Source organism: Diorhabda sublineata, chromosome 2, assembly GCF_026230105.1.
Source record: "Diorhabda sublineata isolate icDioSubl1.1 chromosome 2, icDioSubl1.1, whole genome shotgun sequence".
NCBI classification, from domain to species: Eukaryota; Metazoa; Arthropoda; class Insecta; order Coleoptera; family Chrysomelidae; genus Diorhabda; species Diorhabda sublineata.
This window is the reverse complement of record NC_079475.1, coordinates 28,025,595-28,049,923: the sequence shown is the minus strand read 5'-3', so window position 1 is coordinate 28,049,923 and position 24,329 is coordinate 28,025,595. Positions and strand designations below refer to the sequence as shown.

At 31.5% G+C, this 24,329-nt stretch overlaps 1 protein-coding gene across 1 annotated transcript in view; it reads left to right on the top strand.

The window, feature by feature from the left end:
- The first annotated feature begins 5,618 nt into the window (after positions 1–5,618).
- Positions 5,619–24,329, top strand: part of LOC130452998 (E3 ubiquitin-protein ligase CBL-B) — a 162,280-nt gene continuing 143,569 nt past the window's right edge. Inside the window, exon 1 of the mRNA XM_056792566.1 lies at positions 5,619–6,347. Within this exon, the coding sequence (XP_056648544.1) occupies positions 5,806–6,347 (542 nt within the window). The 5' untranslated portion in view covers positions 5,619–5,805. The remainder of the gene's footprint in view (positions 6,348–24,329) is intronic.

Genomic DNA, 24,329 nt, shown 5'->3' with positions numbered 1-24,329 from the left:
TTTTCAGCTTTGCTGTTTCCTAAAAATCCAGAAACTACTGCTTTAAAACTGTTTAAACTCGCTTTTGGATACGATTTAGTAACTCTGGAAATTCTTCGTTGGCGAAAATTTATCTAATTTGCGGACCAACAAAAACCTCAGCTTTAACTTTTGCTTCTGATAACTTAGGAAAAACCTTTTTCAAGTATCCAAAAACTGAGGTTTGATCGAATTTTCTAACAAATTCTTTCATTAACACTAGATTAATGTGCAGAGGCGGCAATAACACTTTTTCCGCTCCAACAATCGAATCATATTTTACGTTTTCCGACAAAATTCTGTTCTTACAGTCCATGACCGTTGAATATAGTGCTTAGCATCCGCTCTTATCCCATAAGCACAAGTATCACGGTTACTTTGTATATTCGCTCTGTAGTCCAAAAATCCGATTATGTCCAATCAGCTGCCAGTTATACCTGTGAAACTTTACTGATTTAAGCAAATTTTAACTCTTCCATAATTTTCTTTTAAATGTACTGAATGAGCGATTGGAAGAGATGGGAATTCATTTCCGTTGTGTGATAAAACAGCTTTTAAGCTTTTTGTACAGCTGTCAATGAATAAACGCCATTCGCTAAGAATACAAGGTATGCCAATTTCTTCGAACATACCTTTTATGTTGTTAGAAAAAAAAGTCCATCCTCTTTTTTAAAAAACTTTGATAACGTTTTATGCCGAGGTCGCTGATCTATGATATTAACATCAGCGAGTAAATTCTACTGTATTAAACGAGATTCTAAAAGCTCTGCTTTATTTTTCGGCAAATTCATATCACTGATCAAGTCATTAAAATCTTTGTAGGTATAGATGGTGTTTTGGTGGTTCTGGTGTAGGTAAAAATTTCATAGACCTTTTCTCACCTCAATACCAATCTGAAATAAAGAAATAACAATTAATATGTCTATAAGATTTGATTTAATAATATATTAAAAATGGCTCACCTTCCAAACATCTTTTATAATCACTACAAACAACATGTGGATCCCAAGGCTTGTCTTGATTCCGAACAGAACAGTCAAAATATGCTTCGTAGGCTTCACAGGGAACGTGAAATGACTTTAGTTCATATTTTTTGTCTCGAACTTCAATAAACTTACCACACATAAAACAAAATGCATCAGCATCATATTTATACTTCCGCAATGTGATTTTACATTTTCTAGACATGTACAAAACATCTGATCGTTATTTATCACTCGCGTGCCATCTGGAGGCACGGCGTGAATGTAAAAACCCTACTCTGATCTGGAAGTATTTTTAAATATTTTATAACTAAATGAAATGAGAATTATTTCTGTAAGTATCACAACAGCAAACTTTATATAAAAAAAGGTATTTTCTTTTCGTTTTTGTGTATAATTGAAAGAAAAAACATAAAATAAAATTTATGACAAAGAACGAAATTTTTTTTGTTGAGTCGTGTTAACACAATAACTATTAAAGATTTGACTAAAGCCAGTAGATCATTTTTTTATATTTTTTCGTCACACACAGGCTTCATTCAGTTCCTACAGAATATCACGAACATGAATATTTCTTTCTAAATAATCCTAAATTACGTTTGTCTGCCTAAAACTATTATGAGCAGGAATGGGCGAAAAATCTTACTGTGTTTCTCTTTATGTTCTATCTACAATGAACAAGCTTACTGCGTTTCTCTGTATGAGCTGTTTAGAATGAAGAATCACCAAAATTACAATGAGAAGTATTTCTCAATGCATAGCTCACTTTTCAATAGTTTGAGATAATGAAAACGCAAATAATGTTGGAGGACAAATTTTGTATTTAACTGAAACATTTAATTTCATCTTTCCATCTTTCTACCTTTTTAATAAACTATGTTATCACCTTCCTCAGCCCATCTTTTACATGTTTCTTCAAACTGGACTTTCTTGCACTGATGTCCCTATATATGTTTGTTAACCTTTGTATAATATGAAAAGAATATAGCCAACTTTCCTACAGCGATATGCGGAGCCTTTGCACAAGTTAACACTCATTTTCTTTTTTCTATTTCTATGAACGAGATGGATAACTCCAGTGCTGTAATTACAATAATGTGACCGACAGTCTAAATGAAACGTAAAACGTCGATATTGTCCAAATAAAAATAGTGACTGAATTTTATAAACACAAACTTACCTTTTAATACAATAATTTTGCACACTCAAACTGATTTTTCAACAAAAAATGTACAGTGATACGTCAAATTTGTCGCAAGTTTGCGGAAATGAATTTTACAGTTGCTCATGCAAGTCCGGTAGGCACACAACTATTTTCTAAGTGATAAATGTTAAGTTAAGCGGAGCGAGTGTTGTCGAAACTTGTACATATATGTATAAACTGCGATTGACGACGTCGGGTTTTAAAACAGTGGTTGAGAGAAAAATTGAATAGACAAGATGTTTAATTTCATTAATTGTATGCGTGTAAATGAAAATCAAACATTGCATTGAAATGTTATTTGTTCATTTTTTAAAATGAAAACTTCTTTAATATCGTTGTGATTTGAAAATCGATGAAACGAAAAACCAACAGTGTGTTAATACATTTGTGCGTAGTCCAAAGCTTGAATAAAGGCATCACAACAACCGTGGTGTTTTGTATGTGTAAATCGCGTTAGACTGCAATATTATGATGACTTATCATCATGCTACTGATCTGATGATGGAGCTGGAAAGTGGCCATAGGAACAAAGAAACGACACAATTATCCTCTTCCAGAAATTTTACATTCGTTTCATTATCTATTTTTAAAGGTTTCACTTCTACCACGTGTGAATTGCACACATGGTTTTTTGTTTATTCTTACCTATTTGCCACCTCAGTGGTATAAAAAAAGAAATTACAAACGCTTTCCGTCCCCCTTGTCATCTCTCTACGCCCTTGGGAGGCATGCCCTCTTGGTTTGGAGCTCCTGAGCAAGAGTAAATCATAAATAATGCCGGTTTCCAATGTTCACTTTGTATATTAAATAAGCATACAAAAAGGAAGCCTAATATTCGAGGTATCGTATTCTATGGCTGTAACCCAATGTCAGCAAACTTTTTGAACCCTTGATAAAACCATTCGTTAGGTTAGATGCAAAAAATTGTCGCACAACATTTTGCATTTAGAACTTTTCGCAATAATTTCACCATGGTTCTGGATATATAGTGATCTGACGGTGCAAGGTCCGGACTAAATACTGGATGTAGTAGGATATTGATACCACCAACTTGCTCAGTATGTGGTTTAGCATTGTTTTGTTGTATGAGAACCTGGAAATAGATTTTTTCATCTTCATTAAAGGAGTTTCCAATTTATTTGGTAGTAACACATATATTATAATGGGTGTGAACAAATGTAAAGTACTAAAATGGTTAAGTTGGAATTTCTGGAACCGTTGGTGAGACGCGTTTCGATAACCAAATTATCATCTTCACTAAACTAAAACCTAATGACTTGACTTACCTATTTTACACATAATTTTCCCAACGATAAATCTTCTCCCGCGAAAATTAATTCCAGCGGGAAAAACTCATTGGCGGGAATCTCTACATTTATTCTTTGACTAGTAAACTATAGAGTGGGCTGTAAGGAACTGGTCATTTGTCCCTGTTTAAGCTACTCTCACATTCAGCAGCTTCAATATTGTCAAATGCATCCGACAATTTATTGGATACATTTTTTAACAATTTTACATTATTAATATGATATGACTATCAGCGTGATCAGCAATACTCGATTTTCCGGTCCGTCCATATTTTAAGCTATGTGCACCACAGCTAATTTGATATATAACAATTTTCCAAATTGGATATTTTATCCTTAAATTGCCCAAAAATTGTTTTAATGTATTGTTGGATTTATAAACCAATTTAAAACCTACTCTGTTTAATATCCCTTCCAATTCTTTTGTATAAACAGGATTGAAAGGTATCAGAGTAATTTTTTTTAGTCTTTGAAGATGATACCTTGGTTATCGAAACGGGCGTTAGTGTAATTGTGAGTTCTGGTGTAGTGGTGGTGTAAACAGTGTATTCAGTACCACAAAGATGACAAAAATTTTATCAACAACTAACAGCTTTTTATCACAATTTCATTTTTTTTTTTTCATGTCTAATGAGATTTATTATATGTGTTATAATGAAAACTAAAATCAAATACTTATAATTTATTTTTCATTCTCAGCTTCCTTCTCATAACTGCTGGCTCAGTGTTACCATCAAAAACCCTAATTTTCTTAACATGGCCATTTTCAAATTAATTCTCGCATATTTAAACCGATCAATTATCATAGAAATTTCAATAAAATGATTTACTGATTTTATCGAAAAGACAGGTTATGTATAATAGTAAATAATTTATTTTGCGAATAAACGTGTAAATATAATAAATGTCATCAACGGATTGTTGAAATCCAAACCCCTGATCTACCCCAACGTATGACGCGCACTGAATGAGCATGTATAGTTAATTTAAAATTAAGCGTTCTCTTTCACCTATAGATAATGTAAGTTTTTCCTCTTACGAAAGCTTCTTTTTCTATTACCTATGGGTAATGCTGCTGTTGTTGGAAATTTATGAAAAGAAAACCGTTTAGGTAATAGAGGAATTTGATGCCGGATATAATTTGTTTAAGGATGATCCTGTTGTAGGAAAAATTTAATTCTGCAGGAATAAGGAATTTTTTTGGTATTATGATAAAACCTGGAATTCGGAGGAGAATTGAAAACACTTCAACTTATTTGACAATCAATAGCCGGAAATATAAACAACATTGAGAATTAAAAACCTTTCAGGGGAGTATCTGATAACTAGATACAATGACACATAGTGCTGTACATTGTTAATCCAATTCATTCCATGTTTTCCCTATAATATATTTGGGTAAAAGTTTTTAGTGGAAACTTATCTGTATTTTTTATTAAATTTAATTATTTTATTTATTTACTATTCGATATTATTTAATATCCAATGTATTAATTCAAGTTCGAATGATCTAAAATATCCTATTTATAATTACACATTTGATTTTACTTTAAACTCTTAAAACGTAGGATTATGTATAATAGAGCTCTCAATGTGTCAGCATAGTTGCATAACTAGAAAATATTGTTTTGGTTTTTAGTTGTTCCGTTAAATTGGTTGCCTATAGACAATGAAGAATATACCTACATGAGTAATTGTAAACTCCTGAGAACTTTTTAAAAACTTGATATCAAGAGAAGACATTGTTTTTCGTTCAAACAGAAATTGGATTTAATCGGAGTAGTCGAACATTGTCTATTTTCCCTTTGCCGGAATTCATATAATTCAAATAAAACTTAACAGTTAAAATCGACCACATTCGATTTTTTGTGAACATAAACATTCACATCTAAATCTTCCAGCGAGATATTGAATGATATTTGCTTTCTCTCATTCAATTAGTTTCAATATCATTTGTTGTTAATAGTTGCTTGCTATTTTCGGTGAATAATTAGTTAATGAAACTATATTTCTCAAAATATAGTATAATTATCGATTGCTGTACATGTCAGCATCGATTGTACAATTGACAATCGAGAGATTGGATTTCTTACTGACTGAAACTTCATTTTCATTCATAGCCTGCCAGAAAATGACAACCGTATTATCGAGTAATAAAATTTCATTCAATGTTGAAGTTTGTGTAGCAATAACGTGATGTTTAGTGTAGAAGTTGACTGAAAATAATGTAAATTTCGTAAATATTTGATAGCGCTTTCTGTTCTTTATAGTTTAGATTAAAACGCTCCACAAAATGGCAGGTCGTAATCGTCCTGTTCAACACAAAAACTTTTCAAATATATTTTCGAAGCTCCAAGGGGCCTTCTCTGACGTAGTAACGCATCCCAAATATGCTACAGACAAACGAACTCTCGATAAAACATGGAAACTCATGGATAAAGTAGTCAAACTGTGTCAACATCAAAAGATGAACCTCAAAAATTCACCCCCTTTTATTTTGGATATTCTTCCGGATACGTACCAAAGGCTAAGGCTAATCTATTCAAAATACGAGGATAATTTGCAAGCTTTACATTCAATTGAACATTTTAGTATATTTATTATTAATCTAATGAGAAAGTGTAAGCAAGCAATTAAACTCTTTAAGGAAGGCAAAGAAAAAATGTTTGATGAGAACTCTCATTACCGAAGAAATTTAACAAAACTTAGTTTAGTGTTTAGTCATATGTTAAGTGAACTAAAAGCTCTATTTCCAAACGGTGTGTTTGCAGGTGACTTATTTAGGATTACTAAGTCTGATGCTGCTGATTTTTGGAGGACAAACTTTGGTAACAGGTAAGATTGTAGATATAATTTAACTAATATGTAACAACTAACAACATGTAATATGTAACAACAAATTTATAGATTATTAAATTCTCTAGTATTTTTTGACTAAATCTTCCTACAAACAAAATTAATATAAGTTGTTTTTCTACTTTGTAAGGATTGAATATCATCAAATTGAGTAGCGTGGAGGCTCAAAATATTTGGTACAATTTAAAAATCTAATTAGAAAACCTTGCAAGTCCAGACCCCTATTTTGTTTGAAGCTAACTGCAATCCCTGTTATTTTACTTGTACTGTTTTTCTTCAATTATTTTCCCAAAATTTTAAGTCTTCATTAAATTTTTTTTCTTGATAAGTTTTGTGTCTACTGTAAAATTTGATGCTATGGAGTTATGAAATTTGCAAATTATGCTGTCGATATATTATATTTAATGAAGTGGTCATTCTTGATTGACTTTTTAATTGTTTACTTTATATTTGAAGACCTGACACCAGTACCCTAAAAATAGAATTATACATATAGGTAATAATTGATAACATATAAAAGTGTATCAATATAGCTATCAACATCCAATGAAACAGAACAAAAATGTGTATAAAAAATATAAAATTTGTAGTTTATATTAACTTCATTTCAATATTTTGCAGCAGTACTATTTAAAAGTGGCTAAATATAAATAAAAAGTACAATATTCCTAAATAGTCAACAGTACATTGTAAATAAAAATAAAAAAAATAGACAAGACTTCAAAATTTTTGAAAAATTTACTAGCTGATTGTGTAGATAATTCTCATCAGATAAATATATACGCCTAATTATCTCTCAATATCACTCAATATCGCTCAATTATCTCTTCTTTTGCTACCTGTTTTGCACTGGATACTTGCTTTAAATTTATTTTTTTCATTTAACATCCCTCATTTGATTTAAATTATTACCTTCGTTGTAGTAATTCCGCATATCAATATCAAGGACTGACTCTAAAACATGATCAATGACAAAAAAGCCTGCATTCAAATTTCTTGGATGCTGTCCAATTTTGGTACCATTTTCAATGGAAACAATATCACAAATGATATTTTCCTCATTTACATGCTTCATTTTGCAAAATTATAATGTATCCAACCTCTTGAACTAAGAACTTAGTTTATTATTTCTCTTTGTATTAATTTGTTGAAATGGTAATTGCTTTGATATTTTTAAATGATTGGTAAAATGTTTTGTAGGTATTGTTTACAAGTATACAATTCTTAATGCCTCAAAATTTTCTATAAAACAAAAGTCGAATTTTTCATCGAATGAAGAATTTAACTAATTCACAAACAAATCTTTCCATAAAATGAATTTCTTGGAAATGATATAAATTCTCAATCTTATTTCTTTATATGGAAAATTTGCTATTCCTCAATAACTTTTCATTTCACAAGTTAACACTCTCGAATGAAAATTCATAATTTTAATAGAACCGGTGGTCTCGAACCCTCTTCAATTCCAATTGACAACAAAGAAAAAATTGTCATAATGAGAAGGAATTTCGAAAATGGGAAGTAAAAAAAATCACCCTAGAAACGATCATACTCGTATTATTCATTAAATAGGAGGCAGTCCAGTTCAACAAATACAACCATCAAAATGATTTCGGGCGTTTTGTGCTAGAAGAACTGAAGAAGAAAACTTTGAACTTGAGAAAGACAATTCTTCAACATCACCCCTACTTGCATGTGAAGTTCGAACCCTCTAGTTAAACTTTTTCTGGCCAAAAAATAAGAAAATATAACAAAAATGACCATAAAATAGAGAGGGGTGGAGATGGAAAGTTTCGACCTTAGACAGGAAATCATCTCGCAACTAATTGAACCTACATGTGAAATTTCATTTTTCAGTCGCTTTTCGTTTGACCTGCAGAGGTGAGCAAAGGTCAAAAACCACTTTTTTGCACTGCGACCCCTCGAAATATTCATTTGTTTTCAACCAAACTCTAATAACATCAATCCGCTGCCAAAAAAGCCATGTATGCTAATTTTGAACCAAATCTAACCCATAGCAATTGCTCGAGAGACGAAAATAAGAATTGTAGCTTAAACAGATATATACATATATAAACTACAGACATTCGAAATACCATCATAATCGTGTTCAGGAGGTCTCAAAACATGGGAAAAATGATGTGCCCCTCATTTTTCTTTTAGTCATGCCTACCGTAATAGTCTAATTTTTCCTTGAAAAATTCGACTAAAAACAACCTTCAAAATGACAATAAACATCAGTAGAGACAAAGGGAGAACTAATAATATAGCATAGACCTCATTTGTACTATTCTTGTTTCAATAGTTGATATGATCTATGAACCATTAAAAAATAAATATTTGTATGCATCAGTTTTTATGTGAAAAACTTAATCAAAATAATTTTGACTGCATTAAATAAATAGGTATGTATTATAATTTTTTAAAGTAATTTAAAATAAACCAATTCCATTCACACAACCTTATGATTTTCATGAGTTACTTAGTCTTAATTATCATAAAACCTATATATTTAATGATGCAAACTAGACAAAAAAATGTTGTAATAATTTTTTTAAAATGAATAACCTATTTTTATAAATATTTGTTTTACAAGGGTTGATAGATCATCACAACATTTAAACAAAAATATACGCTATATCTAACTTTCACTTGAAGTCTATGTTATATGATTAGTTTTCTCTCTGTGTCTGTATTGTCATTTTGAAGGTTGTGTCTGAATGTAGGTACAATGTATACCACAATGAGCTGAATGTATGTATGAAAATTCCTGGTAATATTTGTATAAGTTTATAATCAGGAATATCTTTACTTGTGTGTGACTTCCAGAGGTACAAAAAGGGAATCCAACATTCTTTACTTCTCACTTTATTCATTGAATTTTTAGAATGTTTAAATTAGTAGATTAGATAGTGATTGTAGTGTGACAATAAATACTAGTGTGCACTATTGAATACTTAATGTATACGTCACCAGGGTCTGAAAATATGGTATAATGTAAAAATATGTAAGTTGTAGAGAAGTTGAAATTTGGTTTAAATTATTAAATTCGTGAGACTCAAAATACAACAATGAAAATGAGTAGTACTGTTCAAAATGATCATTTTACTAATAAAAACAACTGATTCAAATAACCTTAATGTATGTGTGCAAATCTCTTAGATTTTGAAAAAACAAATTCTATAAAAAATTTAACTTCATCAGCAACTACCTAACCTCACATCAATCAACTTCATTAAGATGATAAAAAAAATTAGTCATTCATAATCTAACCTATAAAAATTCAACATTACTCATAACAACTTAATAGCAACAAGAATAAACAGTCTCCATATTTATGTCAGGTGTCATTTTGATTGTTATATTTTGAGTTATACTTCAGTTGATATTAATATCTCAATTCTTTAGACCCTTGAATGATTTTTTCTATAGTAACCACTTGCAATCAAAAAGTGCTGGCTACTTATAGAATGAAAATTCTTTTAAACCAAACACGTAACCCTTTTTTAATTGAAATTTTTACTGGGGGTTATTATTCCTGTCAGCTTGGAAGGGGTGGTAAATAATTTTATTTGGAAAGTGTGGTTTTCATATATAAATTGGGTTTAAGGATTTCACATTTGCCTTTATAAATATGTCAAGAATTAAATTATCTGTTACTTTATTATTGATAACCTATTATAGTGTGTTTTCAGTCAAATAATTGCGAAAGAAGGTGCAAATAAACGAAACCTAAAGTGGTTCCAGTAACTTTGGATGAAATGAAGGGATATATTACATTATGTATTATTATGTCTCAAGTAAAAAAATCTAATTTGGGTTCATATTGGTCAAAAAGAACTATTATAAATACTCCAATTTTTGCAGCCACTATGCCACGGGATAGATTTTTTGATATCTCAAAATTCCTTCATTTTACAGACAACGAAAAGTTGGATAAAAATGATAGAATTAGGAAAATCAGAAATTTAGTTGATTATCTAAATAATACATTCGATCATCTTTATACTCCAGAGAGCGCAGTATCACTAGATAAATCTCTTATGAAGTTCAAAGGACGTTTGAGTTATATTCAATTCAATCCATCGAAACGAGCGCGATTTGGAATAAAAATCTATAAACTTTGCGAGTCTTCGTCAGGTTATTGTATTCGTTTTAAAATCTATGTTGGCACAGATAAAATACTGGGAACTGATATACCAGCGTCTGAGAGTGTTGTCCTAAAAGTAGCACAACCAATTTTGAAAAAAGGATACACACTATACATATTAATCCATATAGCAAAAAATTAAATCCGTTCCATATGCATAAAAGTCTCCAAATAATTCCGTACTCAAAGGGTTAAAAAAAGAATTTGCTTCGGTGGCGTAAAAAATTAAAGTGACAAATAACCCTGACAGTGCGCGGTTGGTTAAAATTTTCCAAAGTTTATTTTGTCAAAATATTACTTTATTTAGGAACATATTGGTCACCAAATTTGAAAAAAAAATTCAAAGGCGTTCTTGATCTACATATATATATATATATATATATATATATATATATATATATATATATATATATATTTATATATATATATATAAATGAAGAATGCCTTTAAATTTTGAATCTTATGTAATTGAAAAAAATTAAAACCACCAAAAATCTTAATTATTTCCCAGACAATGAATACATAAGTATTCGAAAGCCGGAAATATATTAAAGTTAGCCCACTTTGGTGTTTCGTTGCCACGTTCCCAATAATAAACCTCTCAATGACTTAAAACATATATTTATGCTGCAAATGTTGATGTTTTTCAATAAAATTAATGAACCCAAATAAAGCAAACATATAGAGAGCATATATAATTGCCATCAATTAAACTTTTAAAAAATGTCTGTCTACCAGACACTTTACTATTAAGAGCATTAGTCACTGGCACATGTATTTGTGATTTAATTCATATATGTGTTGTTGATTAACCATTATTAAATTGACCTCGTCATACATGATGACACATCAATTATGTCCTTTGCTTCTTTAATAGTATGCAAGGAAGTCAAATTTACATTCATAATATGTACATATTTTAGTAAACCATGTTTATTTCATATTGGTTGAAATTATCTTTCAAAGAAATTTTTCACTCTGAATGCAATGGGATACTCGTAGGCCTATTCAGGTGAAAATATCTTATAGTTTTTATGTCTTATTAAGAGGAAGTTATCTAGTACCTAATATGCGATTACGATAATTTTAGTTACTCATTCATATCAATATGAAGGCTTACAGCTATCTCTACTAAATTCGAAAGAGCTATTTGTATAACATGGGAGAAAAGTGCTACTTTTGCTGGATGAAATTTCATTCAAGGAAGGGAAAGGTTTTACACTCCCAAGTTATACATTGGTATTTTCCGCCTATTTATTTATAAAAATAACAAACACAATTTATTAAAGAACTAATACAGTACAACATCGAAAATCCGGAATCGCTGGGAAAGGATTGGTTCCGAGAAATAATATCGCATCACATAAACAGAGGGAGAGGTATGCATAAAATTTAATAAAATTGCGTGAAATACATTTATAAAATAATAATAATGATAAAAAGATAAAATACTTTATAAACATATTCTTCATGGTATCGTCATGTATAGTGTCGCCATCTAGTGTCAAATACAGAAGCTAAAAATTACGATACGAGCGAATCAGTCCGGATTTTAGATATTCTGCGTTTTAGAAGTCCTGATTTACGATGTTCAACTGTACTAAGAAGTAGGTACATTACTTACAAGAACGTAATTTTCATTCTTAAATTCCACATATTTTTAATTTGTGGTAGAGTGATTATACTTACGTTAAACGTACAATTTTGAGCAGTGTTTATTTGAATACCAATAGAAGTGAAAGCTGGAGCCAACGCGGTTTTCGTGATCTTTTCATAATCAACATTATTATTTAGCTATTATCTCCCGGAATGTACTCGTACTTGGCTGATTACAATCAATTTCATTAACTTCAGTGACTTCCATAATTTGGTTTGAAATTTTTCGCTTTGTTTCAAAAGATTACTGCACATATCCTTCAGCAATATTCGTAGACCTCCGTATTGCTTTAAAGCAAGAATGTATCCCCCAGAATTAGCAAGTAACCTTGCCGAGGTTCTTCTGAAACTATGCCCGATATAATTTATGACATTAGGCAAACATTCCGCATTTTTTTAGTAATATTAGTAACAGTATTTTTTCCAACCATTTGATTGATACATTTTCCTGCCCTATAGCACAAAAATAAACGTGTCTGATCTGTTTTAAGGCGTAGCGATACATATTTTTTGTAAATGTCAATATAATTAAATCTATTCCATCACATCACTTTTACTTTTCCTCCCTTCGCTCCCTACAATGAGGTCAGGAAATGTATACTTTGAATTGAGGTAGGCGGAAAAATATATTCTCCATTCACTAACCTTGCTTTGGCCGAAATAAGATTGGCATATATCTCAAACTTATTTCACCAATTTGGAACAAAATTAAAATATAGGATCCAAACTATAATCAATAGCTTACTAATACTCAGTGCTCCTGGTAACACTGTATAAAAAAATGTTCCCTTCATCGCTTGTTTCATGAAAAGTTGTGTTTTATTAATATTTCATGATAAACCTTTTATCTCTTGCATTCACTGGCACAATAACGTTGAATTCGGTATGTACGTAGAATGTGCTGATGTTGAGTTTTAAAGCATTTTATGAATATTTATGTTATTCTTATTTGAAGAATGACAGATCCGCGAAATTGCGGTATAGTAAACGAAAATAATATTCGTTGTGCTCAGTCTATTAAATAGGAAAAACGTTTTTACTCGATTAAAAACAAAGTATAGTACCAGGTAGATACAGTACAACTTCAATATAACGTATCTCAATAAAAGGATTACCTTGATTTAACAAATTCTTTGTAATCCCCTTAAATTGTTCATAAAAGTAAATGTTAAATATACCTTTATTTCTTTATTTATTGCATACAGATACAATGCAAAATACAACAGTTATAATAGTTTGTAATTTACATTTTATATTGATTTTTCGGAGGAATGATGAAGTATAATGTGTCATCTATTTAATTTCATCGTATTCTATTGTTGATATTATCTGGGCTTCGACTCTTGATGAAGTTGATAGACTTCATAGTTATACGCGACTGATCTCGTGATGCTCTGGCTTAGACAGGAATAGAAGAAATTTCTTATACTGATATTCATGTAATACGAAAGTTGCAATTCAATTCCTCCCCAAAATTCGTAGTTGATGGTGTGCTTCTTATTTTCAGAAGAGAGATTAGGATACATTATTCTCTTCATATTCATTAAAAAAGGGTTTCTATTGTCATTGATCTTCTAAAGCTTATCAATAGAACTCTTTATTTCTGTTGCATGAGTGTCTTTTTCACCATTTGTAGACACTGCTGTGTCAGATGTTTACCTGGGATTAAAAATACGCTAATTATTAAAGAACGACGTTACATCTTACCAGTTCTTCACTCAATAGGAGTTTTGACTTTATACTCAACTTAGCATGAATTCCAATGTGTTTTAAGTAGTGGCTAGTATTGCAAGCACATTTAATATCAACCAAAGTATTATATTCGCTCTCGTTTGATAATAATAAATATGTTATTCAAGACCAAGAGAGCTTTGAATATGAACCTTTAGATAAATTCAAATAAAAGCGGATAAATCTCAAAATCATAGCTACAAGGCTGTTCCACCGTGTTTTACAATTTTTGACTAGCTGTAATTCTCTGTTTTTGTAGCAGTTCATTCCTCATAGAGATTTTGACAATCTGTCTTACTTTCTAAATGAGTGTCCTGAAATAAATATATAGTTATTTATGTTTGTTTATATTTTATTGAACATTTTTTGCCTAAAATATTGTTGTAAATCTACAGAAAAGAGGTAGCGTCGTTTGTCATCTTCTCTGTCACTATTGTCAGAGTCACTTTTTAAATCGAGCTCATTGTCTAGTTCTCGATAGAAATGTTAAGATCCAGATTTAAGTAGGGTCGACTTTTAAGGACGATACCTCGTCAAATGTTGCGAATCGCCATTTAGATTATTTTAAGGCCCCAAGGTCTTGTTGTCGAGTCTAAAAAGGCCATTAGTTTACTTTGTATTGTACCTTCAAAAGAGAAGGCAATTTTTAGCTCTCAGAGTCAAATCGTTGGCAATTATCGATTGTAAACGGTACACCACCTTAAGCTACCTTTGACATACTCATTCTCACATCGAAAATTTAGTCTCGATAGAAAATATAGTTTGATTCTCATTTTCTTAGGGAACTAGTTTCATCAAAGGGCTTAGAAATAGTACTAAATAATAAACTATCCGAGGTTCTGGCACTAGAAACAGCGAAATTTGACCTTCGTCACAATCGGTTACTTTTTCGGAATATATTGACATCGGATATATTTCATGCAAATGAACAAATCAGGGGTATTGCCTCCACGTTCGAACCGATTTGGCACGAGTCAGTAATAGATGCGGTGCTGTGAAAGGCATTTGTGTTTTGTTGTCAAATTCGGAAAATTTAAATCGAGTCCTGCAAATCCAACACGGATAACGCAACAACACACAACGTTGATCCCTGCGGGATACCGCTACCGAGAGATACAGCGAGACGGGATTCCTTAATTACATTCAATTAAAGTGTCATTTTTATGAATTTTGCGTAACTCTATCAGTCAACCTGTCTACAGTTTTCAGCTAAGTCTTATCACTTAATTGAAATTACAAGCTATTGCTCACGACCATACCAACATTATTGTGCAATCAACGCAGGTGAACACGACAGTGTATTGTATATATAGAATATAGTTAGGCGACGTTTCACTTTCTTCTTCTTTCATTGCCTTACCCGTTGCGAATGTTGGCTATTAACAGGGCTATATCATGCTTACTACGTTTCTAAACAGATCAACCGATGACACTCCAAACTAATGGCGTAGGTTGTGCAACCGTGAATGCTGTCTTCTCCCTGGTCCCCTATTACAATCCACTTTTCCTTTGACAATCAAATGCAAAAAATGGTATTTGTCATATCTTATTATGTGGCCAAAATACTCCAGTTTTGGTTGGTTTACTGTAAAGACGCCTCACTTCTCTTTTCTCAATCTTTACATTTCCAACTTCCATGTTGGTGATGTGATATTCTCAACATACGCCAATATGTCCATATTTCGAAAGATTCCAGTCTTTTTAAAATAGTCTTGTGGTGCAAGTCTCTACACCATAGAACAAAACAGAAAGTATGTAGCACTTGACTAGTCTTAATTTTAGTTGTAAAGAAATATCTTTGTTGGTATACAGTTTCTTCATGTCGTTAAATGCAGCTCGAGCCTTTATTGTGGTATATAGATATGTGTACGTTTCTATCCGATGTATGTCTTGACCGTTTATTGATTTTTGCTAATAATTTTTTGTCTTTGATATATTCAAGGAGAGTCGATATTCTTCACTTGCTGCGTATATTTTTTGTATAATATTTTGTACTTTATTGTTTGCTATAATTACTTTGTCCTCTGCATATCTAGTGTTCTTGATTGCTTCTCCGTTGATTTTGATGCCACTATTCTATCAAACTTCGAAATATCTTTACACGAAAAAAAGTGAAATATCACAGGAATATCCCCGTATACAGTCATTATTTCGAATAAAATTAATTGTCAATTTTATGTTTTGAAAACATTGAAAATTCTAAAAGTAGAAAACAGTGTCCTAAAAATTAACAAAAATCAGAAACACTATTTTTCAAACCACTTTCACAATTTGAAAGTATTTTAAATCCTAAATATATAAATTTCTTTGGTTTCTATTACCATATTTCGTAAACATGCTAACGTGTATTTCTATTAAACATCATTACTTTCAAAAGTCTTGTTTTCATACTTAGAGTTATTTTGATTATTTTTATCCCTTCACAAATTAAACGCATGTCTCTTGTTTATTGAAGAAGCTATGAAATATACACTTTGTTGCAAATCCTGAAACCCGTCGATTTTTAAAAAGGCTATTCGTAAGGATACCTTTTTATTTTTGACGTCATCGCTAAAATTTTCAAATGCAAGTGTGGGTTTTATAATATATTATTTGAATGTCTGAGTAATTGATGTTTGGATTTATCAAAAAAAGTGATAAATTCACTTATTATTACAATAAATATTTTCCAATAAATACAACGAAACCCTAATGAGTGCTCAAATTGTTAACTTCAGCTGTAATTCAATGAGAAATACGTGCCGTGAACTCTCATCGAACCTTCTCTATAACTTCCACAATTATTCATGCACCCTCAATACCTATCCTTTCTTTGAGCTCATTGATATTTTGTAGTCTATTTTGATCTAACTAGGTACCAAGCTACCGAAGAAAATTTGACAGTTCCTTGATATTTAGAATTTTTTGAAAACTTCTTGATTCCAGAATTAAATCGATTATTTCCAAACAGAAATGATTTTTGGCCTCCACACAATGCTGTCTTGATGCGCAGCTACCTGAACAACGACTTTCCAAATCGGTAGATAGTTCGAAGAGGATCAATAGAATGGCCACCTAGGTCACCTGATTTGACTCCTCTTGATTTCTTTTTATGGTGATACTTGAAGAGTAAAGTGAACTAATATAGACCACAAAACATCATTGAGCTCAAAGAAAGGATACGGATTGAGGTTGCACAGATAATTCCGGAACTTATAGAGGTAAACAATTGGAGCACTTAGTTAATTTTTCGTTGTATTTATTGAGTGCTAAAATTTATTCTAATAATAGGAGTTTCCTAATTTTTCAGACAAATACAAATACATAATGAATTGTAACACCCACATTTCTATTCAAAGATTTTAGCGATGACGTCATCGCGCTCATATGGGTGACGTCAAAAATCAAAAGGTATCCTCACAAATAGCCTGTTTAAAAATAAAAATCGACGGGCTCCAGGATTTTTCTGAAAGTCGCCGGTTTACGTAATAACGAATTTATTCCTTATAGCTTGACTATACTTACTATTTTGTTTAATATCAAATTTTATTAGTATTTTCTGACATCTTACATATCTTAGTTATTTGTGAGATTATATTACATTCTTGTTCATATAGATTAAACTTCTCTCTAATTAGTATTTAGAAATGCAATAAAATGAACTATTTCTATTTACCATTTATCTAGTTCATTTAATGGGATAGAGAATAAATTGTTATTCATTGTATACAAATTATTTACCGTCATTGATGTTTTAGAAGTATGCTTGAAGTAATAGTCTCTCAATTAGATTTCGAATAACATATGAGCCACTCAATACACACATCGATTAACTCCACTTTTTGAAAAATCTAAAATTTAAATATCAAAGCCCTTGGTATAGTCATAACTTTTTATATTTATAATAACTTTCCTGAATAATAAAGATTAGCACCGTTAAATAGCAAATTTTTTTGGCCATAGAATAATAAGTAATTTATTTCAGAAGCCATTTCGACTAACTCCATACTCTAATGTAAATCGTTTCAGTAACGCTGTATCTGTTCTGGCCGTACATCGACGCTTATTTGTTTTTAAACAGCCGAAGATGTCTCTCTTCCTCTCAATAATATTCGTAACAAAATCGCTTCGGTAAACAGATAAATAGAAGCACAATGCAAACGGTAGTTAGTATAGCAGTGATCTCGCACGCTGAATGTTACTGTGTACTTCGTAGTCTTTTCAACATTACTCCCAGATTGTTTTTAAAGAAATAAATATTATACCGTTATAATCGAGACGAGTGATGAAGGCAGTGATGATTCTTCAATACGATTTATCAACAGAAAGTCTGGTCCAAGAAGACGTTTATCGTTTTCCTCGGATTCATCGGATTGCAACAGTACATACCCAACAAACACATTGATTGGGAGGAAAAGAAGTCTTAATCCTGTTAAATGGATACGAAATTTACAAAAGCATAACAGGATAAAAGGTTTGGCATACAGAAATAGGGGAGGAAAATTAATACCTGTAAAAACATTTGTCGATATACAATGCAGATGCCGTCAAAATTGCAATCAAAAAATTATTTCGCAATATTTTCTTAAGAGGTTGTATCAAGTCACCGTCACAGGGCTTCCAGTAAATTGGCTTAAAATACGCTGGATAAAGTTAGAAAGGTCCAAACCCTATCTCATCCAATAAAATGTGACTATAATGAAGATACAAAATTTCAAGCCATTAATATAAGAAAATCTTAAGTGGGTAGACCGCAAAGTTTGAAAAATATAGATCAGCTTTTATTATATCCTAAAGGTAGAACTGTGACAAAGGAAAAATGGAGAGACATGATGGACCTGCTAAAATTCATTCCTCTTGTTACTTGATACAATTACTATAAGAACTTGCCAACAAATCGAAATGACGAATCCTCGCATACAGCTGATGAAGAAGACATTATTTATAATATTGCTGAATCATCCCAAAGAATAATGCCGCTAACATAAAGCTGCTATGAATTAATTACAAAAATTATATTATAACCGAACTGCCAACATTCATTTTTATGATAAAGCTGTGATAAAAATGTATAATAACTAACTTTTTCTGTAATTGTAATAAAAAAATTAAAAATGTAAAGACTAAATTTAACTTTATTACTTTTTAAAGTTGCCAAATCGATTAACTCCACCAGTCCCATAAAAACTGTAACATTACTGATGATTTTTTGTTGGCTATTCTTTCTTATTAATTTTATATACCCTTAGATGAAAGCTATAGCTCCAATTATGCATTCTACGTTATATATTTGAATTGATATTATCAGAGGAATTTTTAAAAATAATATACATTACATCATCGCATTTCTCTTCGCAACTTTTCTTTTTATGGAGTTAATCGATGTGTGCACTGAGCGGCTCATATGTGATTTAGTTTATCTGTTCCTCAGTCACTTGTGTTTTGCAATTTTGCAAGTATCTGTTACATGTGTCTGTCTTCCTCATTACTTTGACTAGCCAGAGTCGAAAACAGAGAAAAATTAGGGTTGTAATCCCAAGATCTTGCTGTGGATGTACAAGACGATAGTGAGACCAATCATTACGTATGGGGAAGTAGTCTAGGGTCATAGAACGAGAATGTTTCGCTTATTGAAAAAATTCACCTCATAACTAATCCGTGAAATGAAATGGGATCAAAACGCCATACTAAAAATGAATACGAGGATATATTGATATCTAGTTAGCCTAGACCAGTTCCATGCATAAACAAAATATTGCGTTACCATAGCAACGAAGAATAACTTATCAGAAGTGTCAGTGTAAAGTTTGACGTCGAAAAAGCAAACCATAGTTACGCAATAAATTAAAAGAAAAAAGATGTCCACCTAAATTGTGAAAATCGAAAAATTGTAGACTTCTTAAACCGAATTGTTACTATGGATGAGACTTGGGTAAATTTCTAGGATCCTGAAACAAAGCAACAATCGATGGAATGGCGACACTCTGGTTCTCCAAGACCTAAGAAGTTTCGTGTCCAAAAATCTGCTGGAAAAGTTCTGGCTTCAGTTATTTGGGGTGGCCATGGAGTAATCATAATTGATTCTTTGGATAAGGGTAGAACAATAACTGGAGATTACTATTCAACATAATTGACCACTCTATGGGAAAAAGTTAGAGAGAAAAGACGCGGAAAGCTATCCAAAGGTGTTTTGTTTTTGCATGAAAACGCCCCTGCACACAAATCTCATATTGCCATACAATCAATTCGTGATTTAGGGTTTGAATTACTAGAACACCCCTCTATTCACCAGATTTGGCTCCGTCCGACTATCATCTCTTTTAAAAGTTTGAAAGGTCGTAAAGTTTCTTCCAACGAGGAGGTAATAAAAGCTGTGGAGGTCTGGTTTGCAGGGCCAGAAGAAACATTTTTTTTAAAGAGATGTTGCAGGTTCGCTGTAATAAATGTATCCAATTAAGAGGAGAATATGTTGAGTAATAAAATATTTTGACATTGAAATTTTGTTTGGTTCTATAATAAGCTAAGGATTTTTCAATATATCCTCGTATAAATGCAATAAAATGATATACGGATGGTTCTAAAACAGCAGACAGAACTGAAATAGGGTAATGTTTAATACACCAAGTATTTCTCAAGCAGACATATACGCAGTTAAAAAACGTATCCAATTCAATCTAGACAGCAATTGGACAGCATAAGATTCAATGTCATAAGGTCCAAATTGGTTTGGAAATGCCTGGCTGCGCAAGAAAAATAGTCACCCTCCAATGGGACCTGGGACATACTAAAGTGGAGATACTCGAAAACCAGGGAAGATCTGTTGAATATTTCGACCTAAACAAAAACAATATGCCGGGACTTTGTCGCCCTAATGGACACTGAAGATGATAAGTTTAGCAGAGAGTGCAGTGCAGTTTCTGTTACGTAGACGACGAAATCTCTAGTAATATTTTCTCAAAGTGTGACAAACTACGGAACTCTAGAGCATTATACCTGGGAGATTATGAAATGTAAGAACTTTTTAGGAGGAGACGGGATTAATTGATCAGGTGTGAACACCAAGCATCTCCAGTTCTGCAGCAAGAAAATGAGACACAATAGATCCTTTAGGTAGCTGTACATATAACTCTATAATCACAATATGCATACATATATATATGCAGCTTATGATAATTCAACTCACAAACACATGCGAATAAATGGCGCCGTTGATTCAGAAGGGGAAATTGTGAGATGTGTAGACCTTTTCTTAGGTTTTGTTTTATTTAATTAATATTATATTGCAATAAAAAATCTGTCATAAAAATTGGAAAGTAACTGTATACATACAAAATGCTTTGCCTTTATATTGACAAAACTGTAAGTTTTTCTATAAACTTCTGCCAAATTCAATTACAAATCATAATTAATAAAAAATACGAAATATGGTTTGACGAAAGAGTGATTTTTCCATGAAAACGTCACTTCCTTCACTTCTTAAAAAAGTTCAAATCTTTCTAGAACTCTTTTTAGTCTGTTATTGTTTCTAGATTTAAACGTTCAGCTTTTTTGTCTATCAGTTATCAAATAAATAGTACCTACTGTAGAATGAAGCCGTACTTTTTCGAATGTTCGAATGAAGGCAATGGCATATTGAACTCTTTTAATTTTTCTTCGAATTGTTTGATAATGAAGATGCTGTTAATTGTTGATATAATAATGCATTGGTGATATCAGTAAATTTAATAATACCTAATTTAATGGCTGTACAAGGGCGGTTTGCGGAAGAGTGAGTTTTCAATGAGATACAACTTTATTGTGAAATATTTTTTCCAAGAAAATTTCCTTAACTTGACACACTTAGAACGAGCTCCCAATTTATTAAACCATCTAAAAATAATCTTTCGGAAGTTCCGCAACATATGTGATTGTCTCATTCGTTACAACTTTATTTGTCTGAAATCCCAAGTTTATCAATAGAAAGTAATCGGAGGACGTCGGATTAGGTAAATATGGCGGATGAGACAATAAATTTTAATACAATTCGTTCAATTTTTTTGCATTAATAGCAAATGGACAAAGGGACGAATTTTATTAGCAACTGTTCGAATAGTTACGTAACTATTTCACTTAAAACATGTACCCAATACTAAAAACAGTATTAGAACTACGTAATTTATCTCCAAATGTTTACGAAAAATTTTAGCATATGACGTTATAAATATGATGGAAACTAAAAAAACAATAAACGTACCATAATAACATTTAGAATGTCACTCTTTCGTCAACTCACTCTTTTACAAACTAAAAAAATAGACTAGAGTGATCAGAAGCGAATACAACCCGGAAATAGACGTGGAAAAATATTGTTTGAAGTAATGTATCAATATCTTAGATATTTGGAGGGATGAGATTTGTGTTTAAACGCCTGTAAATATAGAGAGAAGACATCAATCATGTTGATATATTCGTATATAATAGTGTTTATCTCATAGATCTCGAATAGCATATTTGTCTAAGCCATTCTAAAATTGACTCAAGCGATTTCAAATGCATGCCGATGCCCCTTTAAACAGTTTTTCAAAATTGATCATGACATTTTTAGCAATTAAAAAGTGATTCTAGTTTTATAGCAAGGGTGCTATCGATTAATTTCTGAGCATAACATAACTTTTTTTTTTTTTTCGTTTGTTCATGATTTAATTGAAACGTGAAAAATTCTTAAAGCTGACATAAATGTTTACTTATATGTATAGTTAAAAATATTTACAGGATTGATATGGGAAATATATTTCCTTCTCTAGATTAGTTGTATTAATGAAAATAGATATATTTTTTTGATAAATATTTTGTAGAAAAATTATCACGTAAAGATAAGTCACAGTGATTCATTCTCCCCTCATGTCTGCTGATCCAGTAGAAAAAAAATTTATAGTGTTCACTCACCAAATTAGATACATTAATTAACTAGTACTACTACTCATTCAAAGCGAGAACATACGTAAACAAGTAGGCTGTTTACTTAATTCCAAACGAAGTCCAATTGGATAAATTGAGACAAATTTTCAGACAAGTCGCTCTACTACCCCGATGTATAGTTCATAGATAAAATCTCTATATGCATATGTCTATTTCGGTGGGTAATACTTGTGAATTTCTGTAATTTCTCTTTTGTAATTTTTACAATAAACAATATTTTATCATCAGAATGCAGAAGAAAATGCAGATTATTAAAATGTCTCCTCCAAAAACGGTAAGACTTATTTTTTTTAACAGCCAAAATATCTACTCTTTTGGAGCTAATCAACTCCTACGTACCTTTAGATGTATTTTGATTTTGTAAATATAATCGTAAACAACTACGAGCCATATTTTAAATATAGCTCCTTATGATGTCATCACGGTGGCCAACATATTTCATAACGAGTCAAAGGAATGGTATAAATCCATGGCATCATTAACACTGACCTGAGCACTGGTGTAAATTGCGGAAATCGGGCGAATAAATTCCATTTACATTAGTACAGATTACTGTAACTTTTAGACAGTAGCACAATTTGCGGTATATTAAGTTGCGGCAGCTTTTTTAGGGGGAGAGTCCGGATTAGTACCATAATTTTTTACTATTTAATTGCTAATTTATTACATAAAAAGCGATTTTATTGCTCAAGCGGTTCACGAGAAACGCGACTCCCCCCTACCTTAATATTAAGCTACGGCAGCTATATGCATTATCTCGGCCACGGTGGAAGCTATCGAAACGAGCTTAGCGCGATAATTTATTGCTAATTAATTGCTGAAAGATGGCATGGGTCCCGAATCCCGAAAACTACCCCCATGATTCGATCTCGACAACCCCTTGGTGGTATTAAAATAGGCCCTCTAGTCGTTGAATTAACGCATTAATGTGTTGTTTACTCTAAAACTTGACCAATATCATTTCAATTAATTGATGATGAATGAAGTCCAATGCGTGGGAAATCATTTAAAAAAATGTAAACAATTCCAGAAAATTATTACTTGTTTTAGTGTTCATGAAAGTAAGTGTTTAAGTTTTCATAAGGGCCTTATAGTCACCGAAAATACAATGTGTTCAAATGTATTTTAAATGGAGAACATTTTTACTACTCTGCGCACGAATCTAAAAAAACTACGAAACCGATTTTGACGTGCGAGTAATTATTTTTTTTTATTCAATTCCCTATAGTTCCCTTGTCATGAAATTTTTATTTTCATCTCAGCATGATTTTTATAGATAAAAAAATTTTTTGAATAATTTTTAAAAATTATGGAAAGTCAACTATAAACTGATTAGTAGCAAATTCAAAAATGTAGGCCAGGGGCAGCATAAAGATTACAATAACGAAAAAAAAAAATAGGTCTTGCATTTCAAATTAGTTAAGTGATTTTTCCATTGGTCATGAAGAAGGTTATGGGAAAAAACGCATATATGCGTTGAATGTTAT